General features: G+C 44.0%; 1 protein-coding gene across 1 annotated transcript in view; it reads right to left on the bottom strand.

Moving 5' to 3' along the window:
- The window catches only part of LOC146666993 (sodium channel protein type 4 subunit alpha B-like), a 45,468-nt gene that overhangs the window by 24,423 nt on the left and 1,182 nt on the right, over positions 1-19,863 (bottom strand). Inside the window, exons 4-18 of the mRNA XM_085415148.1 lie at positions 18,496-18,594; positions 18,097-18,326; positions 17,379-17,450; positions 17,198-17,293; positions 16,783-17,130; positions 16,528-16,693; positions 15,426-15,598; positions 14,477-14,540; positions 13,495-13,649; positions 12,016-12,189; positions 5,365-5,466; positions 4,174-4,458; positions 3,966-4,019; positions 3,689-3,826; positions 3,469-3,573 (exon numbers count right to left, since the gene is read on the bottom strand). Coding sequence (XP_085271274.1) covers positions 3,469-3,573; positions 3,689-3,826; positions 3,966-4,019; positions 4,174-4,458; positions 5,365-5,466; positions 12,016-12,189; positions 13,495-13,649; positions 14,477-14,540; positions 15,426-15,598; positions 16,528-16,693; positions 16,783-17,130; positions 17,198-17,293; positions 17,379-17,450; positions 18,097-18,326; positions 18,496-18,594 — 2,261 coding nt within the window. The remainder of the gene's footprint in view (positions 1-3,468; positions 3,574-3,688; positions 3,827-3,965; positions 4,020-4,173; positions 4,459-5,364; positions 5,467-12,015; positions 12,190-13,494; positions 13,650-14,476; positions 14,541-15,425; positions 15,599-16,527; positions 16,694-16,782; positions 17,131-17,197; positions 17,294-17,378; positions 17,451-18,096; positions 18,327-18,495; positions 18,595-19,863) is intronic.

The raw sequence follows: 19,863 nt of genomic DNA, 5'->3' as shown, positions 1-19,863 counted from the left end.
CAAAATATAAGAATGGGTAAATCTGAGAATTATATGAATAAATATATGTACAGTATAAGAGTGTATGTGCATTACTGAATGTGTATACTAAATATAAATATCTACGTGTGTGTGTGTCTATACATATTTTAAAAATTAAATAGAATAAACAATAAATAAAATATATAAAATATACAGAGGTTGGTAGTTGGACATGTGCAAAACAGTGGCATTTATATACAGTGTGGAGTGCAAAATGTTGAAGTTCTCTTAAGTGAAGCTGAGGTGACTATGAAGTGTTCAGCAGTCTGATGGCCTGATGGAAGAAGCTGTCTCTCAGTCTGCTGGTACGGGACCGGATGCTGCAGAACCTCCTTCCTGATGGAAGTAGTCTGAACAGTTTATGGCTGGGGTGACTGGAGTCCTTGATGATCCTCCCCGCTTTCCTCAGGCAGCGCTTCCTGTAGATGTCTTGGAGGGAGGGAAGCTCACCTCCAATTATCCGTTCAGAGCACCGCACTACTCGCTGGAGAGCTTTGCAGTTGTAGGCGGTGCTGTTGCCATACCAGGTGGTGATGCATCCAGTGAGGATGCTCTCAATGGCACAGTGATAGAAGGTCCTGAGGATGCGGGGGCTCATGCCGAATCTTTTCAGTCTCCTGAGAAAGAAGAGGTGCTGCTGCGCCTTCTTCACTGTTTTGTTTGTGTGTACTGACCACGTAAGATCCTCAGCCAGGTGTACCCCAAGGAACCGGAAGCTGCTCACTCTCTCCACAGCAGCGCCGTTGATGGTGATGGGGGTGTGTACTTCTCTGCACCTCCGGAAGTCCACTATCAACTCCTTTGTCTTTGCGACGTTGAGGGTGAGATGGTTGTCTTGACACCAGTGGGTCAAGGCGCTGACCTCCTCCCTGTAGGCCGTCTCATCACCTTTGGTGATAAGACCCACCACTGTAGTGTCGTCCGCAAACTTCACAATGATGTTGGAGTTGTTAGTGGCCGTGCAGTTGTAGGTGTAGAGTGAGTACAGGAGAGGGCTCAGTACACACCCCTGTGGAGCACCAGTGTTCAGTGTGACGGGGGATGAGGTGATGCTGCCCAGCCTTATTCATTTTATTCACCCCAGTTTGAATAACACCTTGGGACTTGCGCCAGAAAATAAAAAAGTCAGTAATTCTAATAGGTTTTAGGTTCAGGGGATTTACGCAAATTTGCGCAGGGTTAGTAAATCTAGTGTTAAATTAAATAAAATTAACTACAGCTAAGAGGCAAACCAGGTTGCTGTGCGAATCGGTTGATTAAATTATTGCAGTTACAGCGCAGACCTATGATTGTTGGGAGCAGTTCTGATTGTACAGTCTGACAGCTGCAGGGAGGAAGGACCTGCAGAAACGCTCCTTCATGCATTGAGGATGCAGCAGTCTGTCACTGAAGCAGCTCTGCAGCAACATCTACATGCATGGGGTGGGAGACTCTGTCCATCAGAGATGTTATTTTGGCCAAAGTCCTTCTGTCTCCCACCACCTGCACTGGGTCCAGGGTGCATCCCAGAACAGAGCCGGCCTTCCTGATGAGTTTATCTAACCTCTTCCTCTCAGCTGCCGATAAACTGCTGCTCCAACATACCACACTGAAAAAAATGACAGATGCCACCACAGTAAGAGCTGCCAGTTTGTCTACCATGGTGGTGACCATGGTGGCCATTTAGAAGTCGGCCATCTGGGATACAACTTTTGTTTTTTCAATAGGAAGAGAGTTAAGTTGGCTACAATAGGTGACACGGGGGAAAGGACGCTCTTTCGAGGATTCCAATGTTCACATGTTGGACAGAGAGGACAGATGTTTAAAAGAGGAGTGAAAGAAGCCATTTACAGTGGGGCAAAAAAGTATTTAGTCAGCCACCGATTGTGCAAGTTCCCCCACTTAAAATGATGACAGAGGTCAGTAATTTGCACCAGAGGTACACTTCAACTGTGAGAGACAGAATGTGAAAAAAAAATCCATGAATCCACATGGTAGGATTTGTAAAGAATTTATTCGTAAATTAGGGTGGAAAATAAGTATTTGGTCACCTCAAACAAGGAAAATCTCTGGCTCTCACAGACCTGTAACGTCTTCTGTAAGAAGCTTTTCTGTCCCCCACTCGTTACCTGTATGAATGGCACCTGTTTGAACTCATCATCTGTATAAAAGACACCTGTCCACAGCCTCAAACAGTCAGACTCCAAACTCCGCCATGGCCAAGACCAAAGAGCTTTCGAAGGACACCAGGAAAAGTATTGTAGACCTGCACCAGACTGGGAAGAGTGAATCTACAATAGGCAAGCAGCTTGGTGTGAAAAAATCAACTGTGGGAGCAATCATCAGAAAATGGAAGACATACAAGACCACTGATAATCTCCCTCCATCTGGGGCTCCACGCAAGATCTCATCCCGTGGGGTCAAAATGATCATGAGAACGGTGAGCAAAGATCCCAGAACCACACGGGGGGACCTGGTGAATGACCTGCAGAGAGCTGGGACCAAAGTAACAAAGGTCACCATCAGTAACACACTACAACGGCAGGGAATCAAATCCCGCAGTGCCAGACGTGTTCCGCTGCTGAAGCCAGCGCATGTCCAGGCCCGTCTGAAGTTTGCCAGAGAGCACATGGATGATACAGCAGAGGATTGGGAGAATGTCATGTGGTCAGATGAAACCAAAGTAGAACTTTTTGGTATAAACTCAACTCGTCGTGTTTTTTTTTTCACATTCTGTCTCTCACAGTTGGAGTGTACCTCTGGTGCAAATTACTGACCTCTGTCATCATTTTAGGTGGGGGAACTTGCACAATCGGTGGCTGACTAAATACTTTTTTGCCCCACTGTAAGTCCACCTGGAGTTTACAACTCTCTGCCATCTATAATCCAGTTCTGAGATCCCTCCCCAGACGCCTTAACACCCACTCACATCCTGGGCCATCTGGCCTCAGGAAATCACATGACAGGGTGGGGCCGGGTTTCACCATGAGCTCACCCGAAACCCTGGCTGATTGTGACCCACACCCGTTTTCACACCTTGGCTCATGTGATTAGGTAGAGGATCATCAGGGGGTCCTTTGTACCTCTTTGGGGGGAAACTCCCACTGGGTTTCAATCTGGGACTCTCCACCATTTGACCTTAGAACTGAAGAAGCTTCTCGGATGAGAGCTGAAACGTCTTCAAACAACTAACGGTTCTCTTTCCAAGCTCCTTAGATTCCCATTACTTTGGCATTTTTCACAAATTCAGCAAAAGAGCTCAAAGATACAACTTGAAACTGGTTGTTTCCTGAGTTGTGCATCATGTGTGGACACAACATTAGTTCATCCCTTGAGTTAGGAGCCTCTTTTATGCCTGAATGGGTCAGAGTTGGGTAATCTTCTGAAAGTGGTCGGGTACAAGGACTGGGCTAAAAATGAAAATCAGCCAGCAGTTGACAAAGACTGAAGAACTATATCTGAACTGACCTGAGGTTGTGGAACAGTTTTGTTGCGTTTTTCAGAGAATCGTTTCTTTATGGTGCTCAAATATTTCTGCTGCTGGTCCGTCACAAAAACATGTTTCCCTCCGAAGTAGAGATGAGAGACAAGAGCAAAGTTAACTGACAGAAACAGGAAGAACGAATTCAGCCAACACTGTGGAGCTTCTACAGACTGATGCCCAACTGTGTGCGTGTGCGTGACCTATCTTGTGTCTCTGCTGGTGGATCGTATCAATGATGACTCTAATGAAGAGGTTCAGCGTAAAGAAGCAGCCGATGATAATGAAACAGATGAAGTACAGGTACATGTACACATTGATCTCGTAGTGCGGCTGGTCTTCCACCTACACACACACACACACACACACACACACACACACACACACACACACACACACACAGTGGTTTTAACACACACACACAGTAGTAATATACCAGTAATAACAGCAACAGTAACAGTACTGATCCAGCGTGTATACTGACTTGTCTGGAGTCCACAGCTGCATACATGATGTCCATCCAGCCTGAAGACGTCCCCTGACCCACAATCAACACAGAGTTTCATTAGAAAAACAATGAATTCAAGCTGTATTACTAAATGATACTGACTTTAGTTAGCTTGGTTATGTTTTTTCCACACAGTTGATGGTTTTATGCATTCTAACTAACAAGTTAGAGTGTTCACACTGACCATGATCAGCAGCGACAGGAAACCCATCCCCACATTGTCAAAATTAAACGTCCACGTCTTCCAGTTGACCTCAGAGAAATTCTGATCCATCAGTGAAAAGCATTCAGTCATGTTGTTCACCACGTAAAAGGAGAAAAGCTCCTCTGAAGTCTCATTGTAACAGTAAGAAAACTTTCCTGCAAACAGATTCACTCCTATCACGCTGAAGACAAGCCAGATGACCAGAATCACCAGCAGCATGCTGAACATGGAGGGCAGCGTCACGGCAAGCACCTTCAGCACCACCTGCACACAGACAGAGACAAAAAGGTCTCTGCTGTGAATCAGCTCACATCCAGTTAATAAGCTGCCTCCACGTTGGCTCTCCATCCAACAGGACTTTAGTTCTGCCAGGAAAGTTCACTATTAGCTACTGAAAGACCTGAAAACCTGTAAACAAAAACTAAGCAAATGATATACAACGTAAACAATCATTCAACTTGGGGTGTAAATTGTGTGACATGCAACTGGCTTTATACTAGGGTTACAAGGCATTGATAAGTCCAGTCGCCTCTCACACCTCCGTCATTAGGACAGCTACACCCTGGGGAACCCAGTCTTGTGCCTGGCTGACCAAATGGAGCACAGCCGCCAGTCTGTGGAGTAACCTCCTCAAGTATGGGAAAACTTTCCTCTGAACATCAAAGGACAGTGTGTTCTTTTTGTGTGGTCATACAGATTTGGGAGGCTGAATAACGGGTTGGCGATTAAAACTCACAAATGCAGACCTGCACGCATTACTGAGACAAAAGTGATAAAGTCCTTCTGCTTACACCAGCGATTAAAATACCTGGGACACGTCTGTAGGATGGACAACCGAGAAATAAGAAAACAAAGATTGTTTGATGAACGCTCCCTGAGTTGGGTGAGATTGAAGAAACGTTTAGGGACAGATACCCTGCAAATAAGGAGAATGATGATGGATAGGACAAACTTTCAGTGTCTATGGGAAATAACAGACACACCCTAAGGACTCAAATCTCCTAAAAAGGGAGCACAATGATGAGTAGAGCAAAAGAGAAAGTCACACGAACTCTACAAATCATTTAACAAGCAAAGAATTTTATAAATATTTGATCTTCTTTCTCTAGCAGAAGAGTACACCTACATCCTGCTCGGCAATGTCTGTATCTGTATGAGTGCCTGCCTCACCCTCATGCCCTTGAAGCGAGACGGGACCCTCAGAGTCCTCAGAGCTCTCAGAGGCCGGCTGGTGTATCCGAGCATGTTGCCCATCAGGGAGAACAGAGACACCTAGAAGACAGCACAGCGGTGACAATGTGATCCACCTGTCTCTAATAATCGGCTACAAGCCACAGGCCTTCGAGATGGCAGTTGTTAAACATTACTTAAATACAACCCCTTGTCCCAGCTGTCTTAGCTACTTATAGGCCAATCCCCAGCCTTCCTGTTATCGATTCTTGAAACAGTAGTTGTCAACAGCTAACATATCATCTGCAGAGGAATGGCTTATTGGAAGAGTTTCAGTCAGGTTTCAACTGTAGGAGATCAGGTCTTTGCTCTGTCTTTTGTATAATGAATCTGTAGTGATCTTTGAATGGTTTCTGATGCAGGGGACTGTTCTGCTATCATTCTGTCCAGTGTTAGTGCAGCCTTTCATACCATTTACCATAACATTCTGCCTGACAGGCTTGAGGTTTAGGCTGGTGTATGTGGCTCTGCCTTAGACTGGTTTTCTTCTTACTTATCTGACAGGACTGTCTCTGTTAGAACAAACCATTGTATCTGTTGAAGTCATTCTGATCAAAGTTGTCATTGTTGTGTTTAAAACTGTAAACCTTTTCTTGAACTGCGTGCAGATATTTTTCCTCCCCTACATCTAGCATGGTGGGGGATGCTATTAGCTATAGCGTTTAACTGCAGGCACACTTGCATGTAAGATTCTGGTTTCCTTATTTAGTAATGAATGTTTACTTCCTGCCATTTATGGGCTCACCTGTGCTTGTATATGGTGGACTGTTCAAGGAGTTGGGCCATGTATCGATATATAAAATTTTCCAAGATGGCGCCGGTGTGCATGGCTGGCCGTCTTCGACTCCGTCTTCGACTCCGTCTGCGCCTCGGCGTTGTACTCCTTGTGTCTTTATCTTTGGCACTTTGTTCTCTAGGTGATTGTACGCTAATAACCTATGATAGAAACACGCTCCTGAATCTTCGTTTCTCCTGTTCTCAACGACCGAACTGTCTTGGGACCGCGGGTGATGCCATTCCCCTGATGCCCGTCTCTCCCACTCATCTGACCGATTTACCTCTTCCCATGCCCCGCAGGATACGTCCCAGGAGACGGGGTAGAAGGAGTGGTGTCCGTGTCCGCTTCAAGGCTTATATCAGAGCCATGGCTACGGATTACCCCCCTACTAGCTGTGAATTTTCTCGTTTCATCCACCATCTTGGTAGCCGCTTTGTGGCTAAACTGCTCAACCACTGTTGGATATGTCCCGTTGGCCCTCAGTCCTATCCTGCCTGCCCAGTGGCCTTCCACTCTGCTCGTTCTTGGATATCACTGCCTGGCCGTGGTGTTCAACAAAACAACCTCAGTACCCTCAAACGAGCTACTACTAAGGACAGGACTCCTCGGACTCGGATGGCCTTATTTAATGTTAGGTCTCTTTCTAATAAGGCCTTCCTCTTAAATGATTTTTTTCTCTCCTCGGGTCTGGATGTTTTATTTCTGACTGAGACATGGACCTCTCCGGGTGAGTTCATCCCCTTCTCTGAACTTCTCCCTTCTGACTGTGCCTTTTTTAGCTCATCGAGGCTTACTGGTAGAGGTGGTGGCTTAGCCTCGGTTTTTAGAAATAAACTTGAGGCACGGCTGCTACCCTCCCCAACCTATTCTAGCTTTGAAGCTCAGCTATTGGAATTGACTGGCCCTCGAACTACTCTGTGTGTCGTGGCTTATCGTCCGCCTAAATATCATAAGATGTTCATCTCTGAATTTGCTGATTTTTTTGGGTTCTATTCTTTTTAAATATGATTCTGTAGTTATTTCTGGTGACTTCAATATTCATGTTTGTTGTATGGATGACCACCTGTCTAAAGATTTTTCTGCACTGACTGACTCTTTTAATCTTACCCAGTGGGTAAATGAACCTACTCATGTTAAGGGTCACACCCTTGATCTGGTTTTTTCATTTAACGTGGATATATGCATTAAGGAAATTAGAAATACTGGACTTTCTGATCATTCCCCGGTCATCTTTGACGTTGACCTGGGTATCACTGACCCTTACTTGGAGGTTCCTCTCCATCCTACTCGGACTATTAACGCCGATACTGTGGTCAACTTCTCTACATCTTTTGTTAATTCTTCATTTAATATGTCGGACTGTTTTATCCCACACACACTTGAGAATTTTACCAATACTTTTTTAACTATATGCTCCTCGATTCTTAACACTGTTGCACCTATCAAACACAAACGCCCCAGAACCTACTCGCAATGCTGGTTAAACGACTCTGTCCGTGTTCTACGGCGTTTGTGCAGGCGTGATGAGAGGAGGTGGAGGAATGATAGACTCCAGTCATCATATGACATTTTACGTATTAGCCGCTCGAAATTCCAATCTGCTGCCAGAATGGCTAAAGCAGCCTTCTTCGCTAAGATTATTACTTCTAATGGTGACAATCCTCGCATCCTATTTAAAATTTTTAACTCAGTGGTGAATCCTCGTCCCTCTATGCCACTCTCGTGCTCCCCAGGTCTCTGTGAAAAATTTTCAAACTACTTTCTAGATAAAGTTTTATCTCTTAGATCTACGCTTCCTTTGGTGGCTGACAGTATGTCTAATCCTGACTGTTCTGCTGCCTTACATCAATTTGAATTAATTTCACTTCCCACTCTGAAGCGTATAACTGAGAAACTAAACAATACTAATTGTGTACATGATGTTCTTCCATCTCGTATAGTCAAGGATTGTTTTAATGTAATTGGACCCTGTCTATTGTCTATATTGAACCTCTCCTTGCTTTCTGGTTATGTACCTTCAGTTCTTAAACATGCTTTTATTCAACCCGTTTTAAAGAAAAATAACCTGGATCATAGTGATTTTGCCAACTATAGACCGATTTCCAAGCTTCCTTTCTTGGCTAAAATCCTTGAGAAGGTGGTTCTACTTCAACTGCAGACCTACCTGGACGAGAATAATATAAATGATAAATTCCAATCAGCCTTTAAACAACATCATAGCACTGAATCAGCGCTGCTTCGTGTTTTTAATGATCTTTTACTTATGGCTGATAATGGTCGTCCTTCTGTTTTAGTTCTATTGGATCTTTCATCTGCATTTGATATGGTTGACCATAACATCCTAGTCGCAAGATTAGAGCACTCTGTTGGCATTAAGGGCACTGCCTTGGACTGGTTCAAATCTTACCTCTCCAATCGGCTTTCTTCGGTACATCTGGCCTCATCTTCCTCTTCCCCTGTACCTGTTTGCTGTGGTGTCCCCCAGGGTTCTGTGTTAGGCCCGACCCTTTTCTCACTGTATATGCTTCCTTTAAGCGCTATCTTTGAGAAATACCACATTGCTTTTCACTATTATGCGGATGACATCCAGATTTATTTTGAGTTACATGATGATCTCGCTTTATCTTTAAATAACTTTCGTGAGTGCATGAGTGAGGTCAAGAAATGGCTGTTGGCAAATACTCTTATTCTCAATGAAAAAAAGACTGAAATCATGATTTTTGGCAGTAATGCCCTTCGCGCCAAACTTCAAGATGCCTTTGGCTTTCTTACTAGTTCTTTCTCTGATACTGTCAGGAATCTGGGTGTCTTGTTTGACAGCTCCTTTAAACTTGATAAACAGGTGTCTGCTGTTGTCAGATCTAGTTTTTATCAGCTTCGTCTCATCTCCAGGGCCAGACACTATATCCCGTATAATGACTTAGAAAAGCTCATTCATGCTTTTGTAACGTCAAGACTAGATTACTGTAACTCACTCTATTCTGGTCTCCATGTTACCCTTCTACATAGATTACAGACAGTTCAGAATGCTGCGGCACGTATTCTAACTAAAACCAAGAAGTTTGACCATATTACTCCGGTTCTTGCTGAGCTGCATTGGCTGCCTATCAAATACCGTATTCAATTTAAAATTTTGCTGCTTACGTTTAAAATTATCAATAATACTGCACCAACCTATCTTAAGGAACTTTTAAACCCTTATGTCCCTGCCAGGGCTTTAAGGTCATCCTCGCAGTTATTGTTAGTTCAGCCCAGATCTCGGTTGAAATCTAGAGGCGATCGATCGTTTGCCTTTGCTGCACCTGAGTTATGGAACAGCCTCCCGATTGGCATTCGGGAGTCTGATTCTATTTTTTCTTTTAAAGCACGCCTTAAAACTTATCTTTTTGAACTTGCCTTCTCTACCCGTTAAATGCTGACTGTTAACTGCGACCTATTGCATTAACTTTTTACTATTCCTTCATTCTTGGTGTTCTCTATCATGCGGCACTGGGTCTGCTATAATCTATGTGCTGCAGTCCATTTTATTAGTGGCTTTCTACTGTGAACATTGTCTGCTGTTCTTATTATATTTGATATTAATGCTCTTAACTGTATTATTTTATTGTTTTTTTGTAAAGCACTTTGGTATGCCTAAGGCTTTTAATGTGCTCTATAAATAAAGGTTGTTGTTGTTGTTGTTGTAATATTGGATTCTTCTCTGGCTTCGACTTGCATATAAAATATTCATCATATCGCTGTTCATTTCATTTAAGTAACATTTCTAAGTTATTTTTAGACTATTGTAATAACCTGTTTTCCAGCTTGGACAAATCATTGCTTTCTTTCTTCATTCACAGACTCTGGATTTTTTGGTTGTTCCCTGTAAATGACTAAAGACGAGGGGGCACAGAGGCTTTCAGTCTGTGGCACCAAGGCTGTAGAACAGTCTACCACCACAACTACACTTAGTGGACTCTGTGGACTAAAATCTTTGTTTAAACAGGCTTCAGAAGTTTTATTGGAATGATTATAGGTTTATTTATTTATTTTAAAACTACCTGTTTATTTTATTTTATTTTATCAAATATTTTTATTGAATATTTTAGCACTTAATGTTCAGATTTATTTGACCCTTTTGTGTACAGCGACTCTGTGAAAAGTGCTTAATAAACAAATAAACTTAATAAATAAACTTTGCTTACTTCTCATAGAGTTCACAGCACAGAAACAGCTTTAGTGAAGGTTACAAATGATCTTCTTATGGCCTCTGACAGTGGACTCATCTCTGTGCTTGTCCTGCTAGACCTCAGTGCAGCGTTCGATACTGTCGACCATAATATCCTATTAGAGCGATTAGAACATGCTGTAGGTATTACAGGTACTGCACTGCAGTGGTTTGTATCATATCTATCTAATAGACTCCAGTTTGTGCATGTAAATGGAGAGTCCTCTTCACACACTGAGGTTAATTATGGAGTTCCACAGGGTTCAGTGCTAGGACCAATTCTGTTTACACTATACATGCTTCCCTTAGGCAGTATCATTAGAAGACATAGCATACATTTACACTGCTATGCAGATGACACCCAGCTCTATCTGTCCATGAAGCCAGATAACACACACCAATGAGTTAAACTGCAGGAATGTCTTAAAGACATAAAGACCTGGATGGCCGCTAAATTTCTGCTTCTTCATTCAGATCAAACTGAGGTTATTGTACTCGGCCCTGAAAAGCCTAGAAATATGGTATCTAAGCAGATTCTTACTCTGGATGGCATTACCTTGGCCTCCAGTAACACTGTGAGGAACCTTGGAGTCATTTTTGACCAGGACATGTCCTTCAAAGCACATATTAAACAAATATGTAAGACTGCTTTCTTCCATTTGTGCAACATCTCTAAAGTTAGAAATATCCTGTCTCAGAGTGACGCTGAAAAACTAGTTCATGCATTTATTACTTCCAGGCTGGACGACTGCAATTCATTATTATCAGGATGTCCAAAAAACTCCCTGAAAAGCCTTCAGCTGATCCAAAATGCTGCAGCAAGAGTCCTGACAGGGACTAGAAAGAGAGAGCAGATTTCTCCTGTTTTGGCTTCCTGTTAAATCCAGAATTCAAAATCCTGCACCTCACATACTCTTAAACCAATAAGGTCTTAAATCATCAGGCCCCGCCTCAGATGGCCCCGCCCCTCCCTGAGCCTGGTTCTGCTTGAGGTTTCTTCCTGTTAAAAGAGAGTCTTTCCTTCCCACTGTTGCCAAAGCCCTTGCTCATAGGGGGTCATATTATTGTTGGGTTTTTTCGGTTTCCTTAACATTACTGTAGGGTCTTGACCTTATAGTGTAAAGCACCTTGAGGCAACTGTTGTTGTGATTTGGTGCTATATAAATAACATTGAATTGAACTCGATTAAATTGAACTGACCTCATTGTACAGGAGAGCAGTGAAGCAGCAGGTTCATCTTACCCAGCCTGACTGTGTGCTGTTAGTTTATCTGTTCAAACTGAAACAACCCCATTTCTTTACTACAACGTCAAATACTGACATCCTGTCAAAGCCGCCCACATCTCAGACATGAACAGCCCGTCCTTTAGCTTCGGTGCCATCACCAATGCTGAGGTGGGTCTATGATCCCCAGCTCCACACATGGTTAAATGCCCCACATCATTTTTCGTTCATTCCAAGATTTAGCCAGAATACTCTTACTGATACAACCCTCCCCATTTACCCAGGCTTGGGACCAGCACCAGGACAACACTGGCTTGTGGTCCCTCCGTGACTGGCTTTGTAAAATACTGCCAATAATCGGTGCTGCCGATTGTGCTCTTACATCTAGGATGAGGAAGTCGAGCCAGCACCAGAAGCTTGTGAAGTATTTCTTGAATCCAAAAGCGATCCACTTCAGTAGCATCTCCACCAGAAACACGAAGGTGAACACCAGGTCTGCCATCTTCAAAACTCTCTGCAAGACTGGACGATGCCCCAGGTAGATGTCCTCAAAAACCTGTTCACAAACACACGCCTGTTTACTCACAACAAGCAGCATATGAGACGATCTGAAGACAACCACTGTCATTCTAGCAGTGTGACCTTCTGGTTTAACAGACGACCTGCTGTCCTGTTTGTTCTTCATGAGCTCTTCTTTTCTGTCTGTGTTTTTTCCCACCACCCTCCGACACATCCAGGAGATGGCTGCTCCTCCCTGATTCTGGTTCAGATGGAGGTCTCTTTCTGTTAAAAAAGGGATTCTTCCTTCCCACTATCACCAAGGGCTGCTCTTGTCATCTGATTGTTGTGATCCTCTCTCTAATATTGTAGACTGTGATCATCTGCAACTCTGGCGCTTTAGTGAGGGGATGTTTTGTGTCTTTCAGAGCAGCACCTCTGCAATAATAAGACATAACTTTTCTACCCATGAACAGGAAACCACCCCAACAGCTCCAAAACCCAAAAAGGTTGATTCAGTTCATCTGAACGTTTTCAGTGGGAGAAACGTTTCATCATCATCAGGTGACTTCTTCAGTCTCAGCGGACTGCAGGTTTCCAACCTTATAAACAGTAGATTGCACAAGCAGATGACACAACACAGAAAAGCCACCTCGTCAGGCCAGGACTCTGCAGTCTATTCACACCTACAGGCCAGTGGACACTCTTTCAATGATGAGGATGTAACATCCTGGACAGGGAGGAACGCTGGTTTGAAGGCGGAGTCAAGGAGGCCATTTACGTGAAAAGGGAAGGACCATCTCTGAATGGAGGAGGGGCCTAAGGGTACATCTGTCACCATCTTACAATGCTGTGATTGCAGCCATTCCCCAACTCTCTGTGAATGGGACTCATGGTTATTGATCAATCGTCTTTGATCAAATGGTCAAAAGAATTTGCATATTAACGATGAAGGAACTGACCTCCCAGCCCATTGTTCCTTCAGTGGTGCTAGTTTCAGTCAGTGTGCAAATGTCCTGTTTATATGGTTGGAGACCTGCAGTCAGCTGAGACTGAAGAAGTCCCCTGATGATGAAAGTTTCTCCTGAAAACGTTACGACCAGGTGTACAGATTCAACCTTTGGGATTTACTTACCTGGATGATTGAGCATGCATCAAGACACTGATCCAAAAGTGATTTCAAAGACCAAATCAACTGTCTGTGGGTTCATGCAGGTTGCTATCAGTGCCATATGTTTAGCTTAGTGGTTTCAGTGTGGAGTTAAGCCAGGAAGATAAAACATGTCCAAGTGAGTCCAGGGTTTGAATGTGACATGAATTCATGATGTATATTGTCAAATATGTATTGACAATGTCTGTTTACCAGAGCTGCACAGCTCAGCAGGATGATGAAGACGATGAAGCCCTCAAAGAATTTGTGTTGCACGATGCAGAGGCAGGCTCTCCTGAAGTTAGACCAGACCCTGCCGGTACCCTGGGATGTGTCTATTTCCAGGAACGGACAGCAGATGTAACAGCCTGAAACACATCAGAGGCGTTGCTGACTGATTGGCTTCTGTTCTCTTGATGTAACGGAAACAGCTGCAGTGCAGGAACTTTGATATCATCTCTGTATGTCACAGTTTGTTGAACTTTTAAATTGGGTCTACATCATCCATCAAACTGAGGCACTGAAAACTAAATCATGCACAGAAGAACCAAAAGCTGCAGTTCCTCTTGCAGAGGCTCCAGCAGTGAGCCGGTCCCCATAGATTTAACATGTCCCTATGTTAAAACTTTACAGCACAAATAAACATGTTTACAGCCTGAGACCAAATCCATATCCATAATTTCCCCCTTTCATGACAACTGTAAGAGAGTGAGAGAAGGTTTGTATTGAGCCTTAAAGTTGGCATTATTAGGGGCGTGGCCTCTTTGACTAACAGGTGGATGGTGACACAGGCGGGTGTAGCTGCTAGCTGTCTGCCAATTGCAGTCCCTGAACTGTACCTCTGGACCATGTTTGTGCTGTTGGAGTCTTTTGGATCATTTTTATTACAATCATCTGACCAATAATATGGCTGCTGTGAGGTTGACTGGACCAACAGACATTCAAGAAGTCTGAGGTCCAGTTTCAGGGACTGAAACTTGAGGATTTTATTTGGATGTTACTGAACACTAATTAGCAGGTATCCGAGTCTGTGTGATCCAAATATGGTGAAAAAATGAACACGTTTACCAAAGCTCAGCATTTACGTAATTACTCTCACTGCCAGAAGAGGGAGACAAAGGTTTGTCACTGCAGGTTTAAACTATTTTACATATAATAATTTGATATAACAGTGTGTGTGTGTGTGTGCTCATACTGTTGCAGCAGCAGTCCTCAGGTTCTGGATGAGTTTCATCTTTACGTTTCTGCATGACGTCACACTGCAGACACAGAAGTTCACAAACATAAATAAACTTTAATGTCCTAGTTACTTTAAAATACTGTCACCGGACTAAGTGTTCACACTCTGAAAGCTCACGCGGTTTATGTCTCGGGTCTTTACTGTGTCTGTGAATTCAGGATGGCTGATTTCAGTCCTGTAAAAGTCTGATGATCACCTTCTTTAAACTGTTGCAGTGATTTTAACATCAGCAGCTGCTGATGAATTTCAAACTAAAACCTGAACTTTACACGGTCCAGTTGTCTGCTTTAAACCTGTGTGCTGTGGATGTGTGTGTGAAAGCATCTCATCGCTGTGTTTCACTCAATTCATCATAAAGACAACTGCAGTTATGCTGAAGCTCTGATGATGCTGCGGTCACATCGAGGGTGGAGAGATGTTCTTCATGCACAGGGATCACAGTGAGGAAAATAGTACTGTGTAATAATAAATAATAATAATGGATTGGATTTATATAGCGCTTTTCAAGGCACCCAAAGCGCTTTACAATACCACTATTCATTCACTCTCACATTCACACACTGGTGGAGGCAGCTACAGGTGTAGCCACAGCTGTCCTGGGGCAGACTGACAGAAGCGAGGCTGCCATATCGCGCCATCGGCCCCTCTGGCCAACACCAGTAGGTAAGTAGGGTAAAGTGTCTTGCCCAAGGACACAACGACCAGGACAGAGAGCCCAGGGATCGAACCGGCGACCTTCCGGTTACAGATGCGATTCCCAACCCCCTGAGCCACGGTCGCCCCGTGGCGACACAAACATGTTTATCTGCTGTTCATACTCGAGGCCGAAGCTGCGTCACACATCAGTATTTACTTTTAACATGAAATTCTGCTCTAGGATCAAAAATAGTAGAATCTGCTTTACATGCTGCGTCTCCTTTTCTTGTGCATTTTCAGGCGTCCTAAACTCGATCTCAGCCACAGCGACGGGGGCCTCCCAGGCGGCCATGTTTGTGTGGTTATCATCGAGGGTCAGCTGATCTGAGCTCACAGAGCTTAAGGCCAGATATTCCTCCTTGTTGTCTTTTTCAGTGTCACCTGCAAATGAGGAAAACATGAAAATATTTTCAAATTAAAAGCTCTAAATCTAAAACTTAAAAAAGACACAGAAATCCAAATACGATCCACAGAAAAAAAATAAACCACTAACAACAGAGTATGTATGAGGATGACCTGAAACATGAAGGCAACACTGCCTCAAACCTGCAGTCTCTCTAATGTCCAGCAGGTGGCGACTCCTCTGGTTGTAACCTGAACATTTGCAAGTATATGAGAAAATGAGCTTCGTGTTCACCTCATCACTCAGCTCACTGATGAATTTATGGTCTCAGTCACTAGTTTGAAGTCTTGTTGAGGAGAAGGAAGGACGGGAAGATTTAAGTCGAGACTACAATCCACTTTACATTTTACTACCAATGAGTAGTGAGCAGAGTCCCTCACTGTCGAAGTCAGATCCAGTTTGTAAACATCCAGTTTCAGGCTTCAAGACAGGACTTCACTAAGTCTTAGTCTTAAGTGTATATTTATTTTTCTACTCCTTTTATATCCATTTATTAGGGTTTTTTGCACTGATGTAACTCGTCGTCTTGTCTTTATATGCTGCACTGGCTGTAGCAGTCAGTGCGCCCCAGGGCAGCTGTGGCTACAATGTAGCTTGCCATCACCAGTGTGTGAATGGGCGGATGACTGAATGCAGTGTAAAGTGCTTTTGGTCCATAGGGGACCAAGTAATGCGCTATACAAATACAGGCCATTTACCATTTGCCATTTAGCGGAGATGACAATAAAGTTTGACTTTGACTAATATGTTACCTCGTTGTGGCTGTGCCAGTGTTATATCTACATTCCATGTTAATAATGCAGACCCCCAAAACAGCAATAAAGTAATGGCACAAAACAAGCTCCTTGGATTACTGTGACCTGGATAACTGAGAACCTACAAAGACAAATATACAAACAAAAACCACCTTTGTGATCTTGGTCAACGTAGTTCTTCCCCCACAAAGTCCAGATTCTCTTGGGGATCCAGGTTCTGGTCTGTTTCATGGTACTCTGCAGAATGTTTGTTGTTTTGTCTTCTGAATCCACCAGCTGAACATTGATGAACAATAAATTCAGGAACAGATGTAGGATCTGCAAACAGACCAGGAACTCATTCAAAAACTCTGATTGGACTAAGGTGGACTGGGTCATTCTAGGTTGTTAAGTGTAAAGAGACTCACCAGCAGCTTTCCAACAATCAGGACAATCATGAAGAAGGTCACACACATGCCATCATTCGAGACCTCCATGCAATCCCATAAAGACTCTAAACACAGTCCACACAAGACCCTGAAGACAAGCATGAAGGTGTGGAAAAAGTCTTCCATATGCCAACGAGGAAGCTGGCAGTCATGAGAAATGCGACAGACGTTAGCTTTGTAGTCCGACTGGAACAGCTGCACGCCCGCCACAGAGAACATGAAGACCGTGATGAAGAGAACCAGAGTCAGGTTCCCCACTGAGGCCCAGACGATCTTCAAAAACATGTGGAGCATCGGCCACCAACGGGCCAGCCGAAACACTCGAAACTGGACAAACAGAAAGATACGTGAGAACAGATGATGATGATGACAGTGATGGTGATGTTATACTAACCGGAAGAAGAAGCAAAGATAGACCCTCAACGTCAGCCAGTCCCAGCTGCACCAGAGAAATGATGACGAGGATAAAGTCGAAGATATGCCAGCGCACCTGTAACCACGACAACAAACAATCACAAATGTTTCTTTGAAAATGGCAGATCGCTGAACTGTTGAGAAGAAACTACAAATCTGACCTGGAAGTATCCATGCAGGCCCAGTGCGACAAGTTTGATGATCATCTCAGCTGCAAAGATCACACGGAAGACCTGCACAGTTCAAAGGGGTCAGAGGTCACAGAGTAGAAGCATGTTTTGCATCCAATTCATCCAACCATCGGCAGACAGGCGGACGAAAAACCTCGAACACACCGAGTCCCGTGCAGAAGTAGAAGTTCCAACAAAACAATAATTTTCCTGTGAAATGTCACCCATGTAAAGGTAGATCACTCTGACCAGGCATCACTGTTACTGCAAAAAGACTCACGGTGTAAATAAACCTCAGTAAAGCTCCCTCTGAATCCCAGCTGATCCTTACTTTTCTCGAGACTTGCCAGAGGTTTATACTGTACCCCCGTTACATTTTTACCTCACTGTGCTGCTTTTCCTCTCAGTTATGCAGGTCGTTTACAGGTTTGTACCGTTGGTTTGTTACCATTTGTGATGTAGTTGCTCTGAGTGGACATTTTAAACCACTCTTGCTAGGTGGCTGAAGAACCCGCTAAAAGCATTCATCACTAAATTGGTCATGGAGGCACATCGAAGAAGAACATATGGTCCCTCCGACTGATCAAGTCTACACCAAACTAAGGGAGCAGAATGGAAAAGTCCTGATTTTAGCCTGCAGTGAAGAAGCTGCCATTAAATTAACCAAGTAGGAGATAACAGGGTCTGCAGACACTTCTTCAACACTCACCAGCTCAGCGATGACCAGGGTCTCCATGAACTCCACCATCATAGGGTAATGTTCCATGGCTGTGAAGATGGTGCTAACAATGATGCAGATGATGATGACCAGGTCAAAGAAAGGGTTCGTGATAAAAGTGTGAAACTGCTGTTTGAGCCATCGCCAGCAGCCACAACAGTCCCCCTTCAGGAAGGCGTCAGTGCAGGTGCAGCACAAAGGCCGGTGGTGCTCCTCTGCCTCTGCAACACAAAGCTACTCTGTGAGGCCACAAACTGTGTCAGCATTAAGTTGTCTGCAGAGCCTCGGCTCTTCGCGTTTGTCTGTGACTGCTCTCAGTGACAGAGCGTGTTGTCCTGTCCCAATGAAGGAAGGTGGAGGTTAAAGAGGTGGAGGTAAATATCTGTTTACCTTCAACGTATTCTTGCTTAGTAGCTCGTATACCAGCTGATTTCTTCTTCTGCAGTGAGTCCTGTTGCTCTGGAGTCTCTGCCCTGCTGGAAGCCTGCTGTCCATAACAAAACACCCAAATTCAGTTATGCTAAATGACGATTTCAGCAGAGCCATCCCACAGTACTCTGAACAGTTTCCAAACAGGGTTATTTTGTCTCAGAAAGATCACGGCTGACACAATAAGTTGAGAAGAAGCTGGTGAAAGGTTTTTGGAACAGCTGGATTTTAAATGCTGCCGACAGGTCTGCAGGATTGGTCACATGCTAGACACAGAAGGATATTTAGATGAAGAATAGGACGTGTTTGATATATGAACAGAACTAAAGCCCGATAATAGACCTACTCGTGTTATTCCAGTATATTTTGTACAGGTGTGGAATGTTTTAGCAACACTGGCAACACCTGGGCCTAGTGTGCCAGTGCTCCAAGCTGTCAGAGCTCAGCTGTTGGTGTGGCTCTCCTCCTAGAGACACACACCTTATGGTTATTTTATATTGTTTCTATTGTGTTGTTTACATATTGTTGTGATTTACATTGCTGTGATTGAGAGTCGTCATCTACCCGAACCAAATTCCTCGTATGTGTCTGCGCATATACACGGCCAATAAAGGCGATTCTGATCTCCCTTTTGTCGTGGCCATGGAGCCCATCAACCTGCTCAATGAGGCCTGTAGAGTCTGAGGTGGGGCTGTTGGACCTCAGCCACAGTAACTGGGGTTTCTCTGTGGTTTCTCTGAACATCAGTTCTTGCCGTGAATTTGCTGCAATGCCCAGTGTGGTATCATAATGAATCATTTGTTTATATATGCATAACAGTTATTATCAGTACAGGCGTTTTAAGTTCATGTTTATTTCTCTGGAGAAGCGCACAGAGTAGGTTGATTGTTGAGATAGGGCATTGTGTGTTGCTATACTGGCGAGGCCAGGAAAGGTGGTTGTTAGGCTGAAATTGTTAAATGTTGCCATTATTGTACTTAAGTTTGTAAGCCTGGCCTTAAACTGTGTGCTCAGAGACATGCTTCTGTTTCTGTTGCCCTCCCCAGCCTGTTGAATGGTGAGGGGGGCTATAGCGTAACTGTAGGCACATCCTCAGCAGGAAGTCACACAAACGTACCCCCATCCACACACACACACAAACATGCTCGCACATGCATATACACACACACACACACACACACACGCAGTGTTTTAACCTTTTGTGACCATAGGGGTTTTTTACAATGGGTGCTTGTGTAAACTGTGTGTCACACAAAAAAAGGCTGCAAGCGGGGGCTGGTTCTTTGGAGTAATCTGAGCTCGAGGGCAGAAGGGCTGCCCCGAGATCCT

This window comes from Rhamphochromis longiceps, linkage group LG7, assembly GCF_057381845.1.
Source record: "Rhamphochromis longiceps isolate RC_006_pf linkage group LG7, R_longiceps_female_GT1.1, whole genome shotgun sequence".
In the NCBI taxonomy this organism is placed as follows: domain Eukaryota; kingdom Metazoa; phylum Chordata; class Actinopteri; order Cichliformes; family Cichlidae; genus Rhamphochromis; species Rhamphochromis longiceps.
Note: the sequence above shows the minus strand (reverse complement) of the source record. Positions and strands in the feature narration are given on the sequence as shown.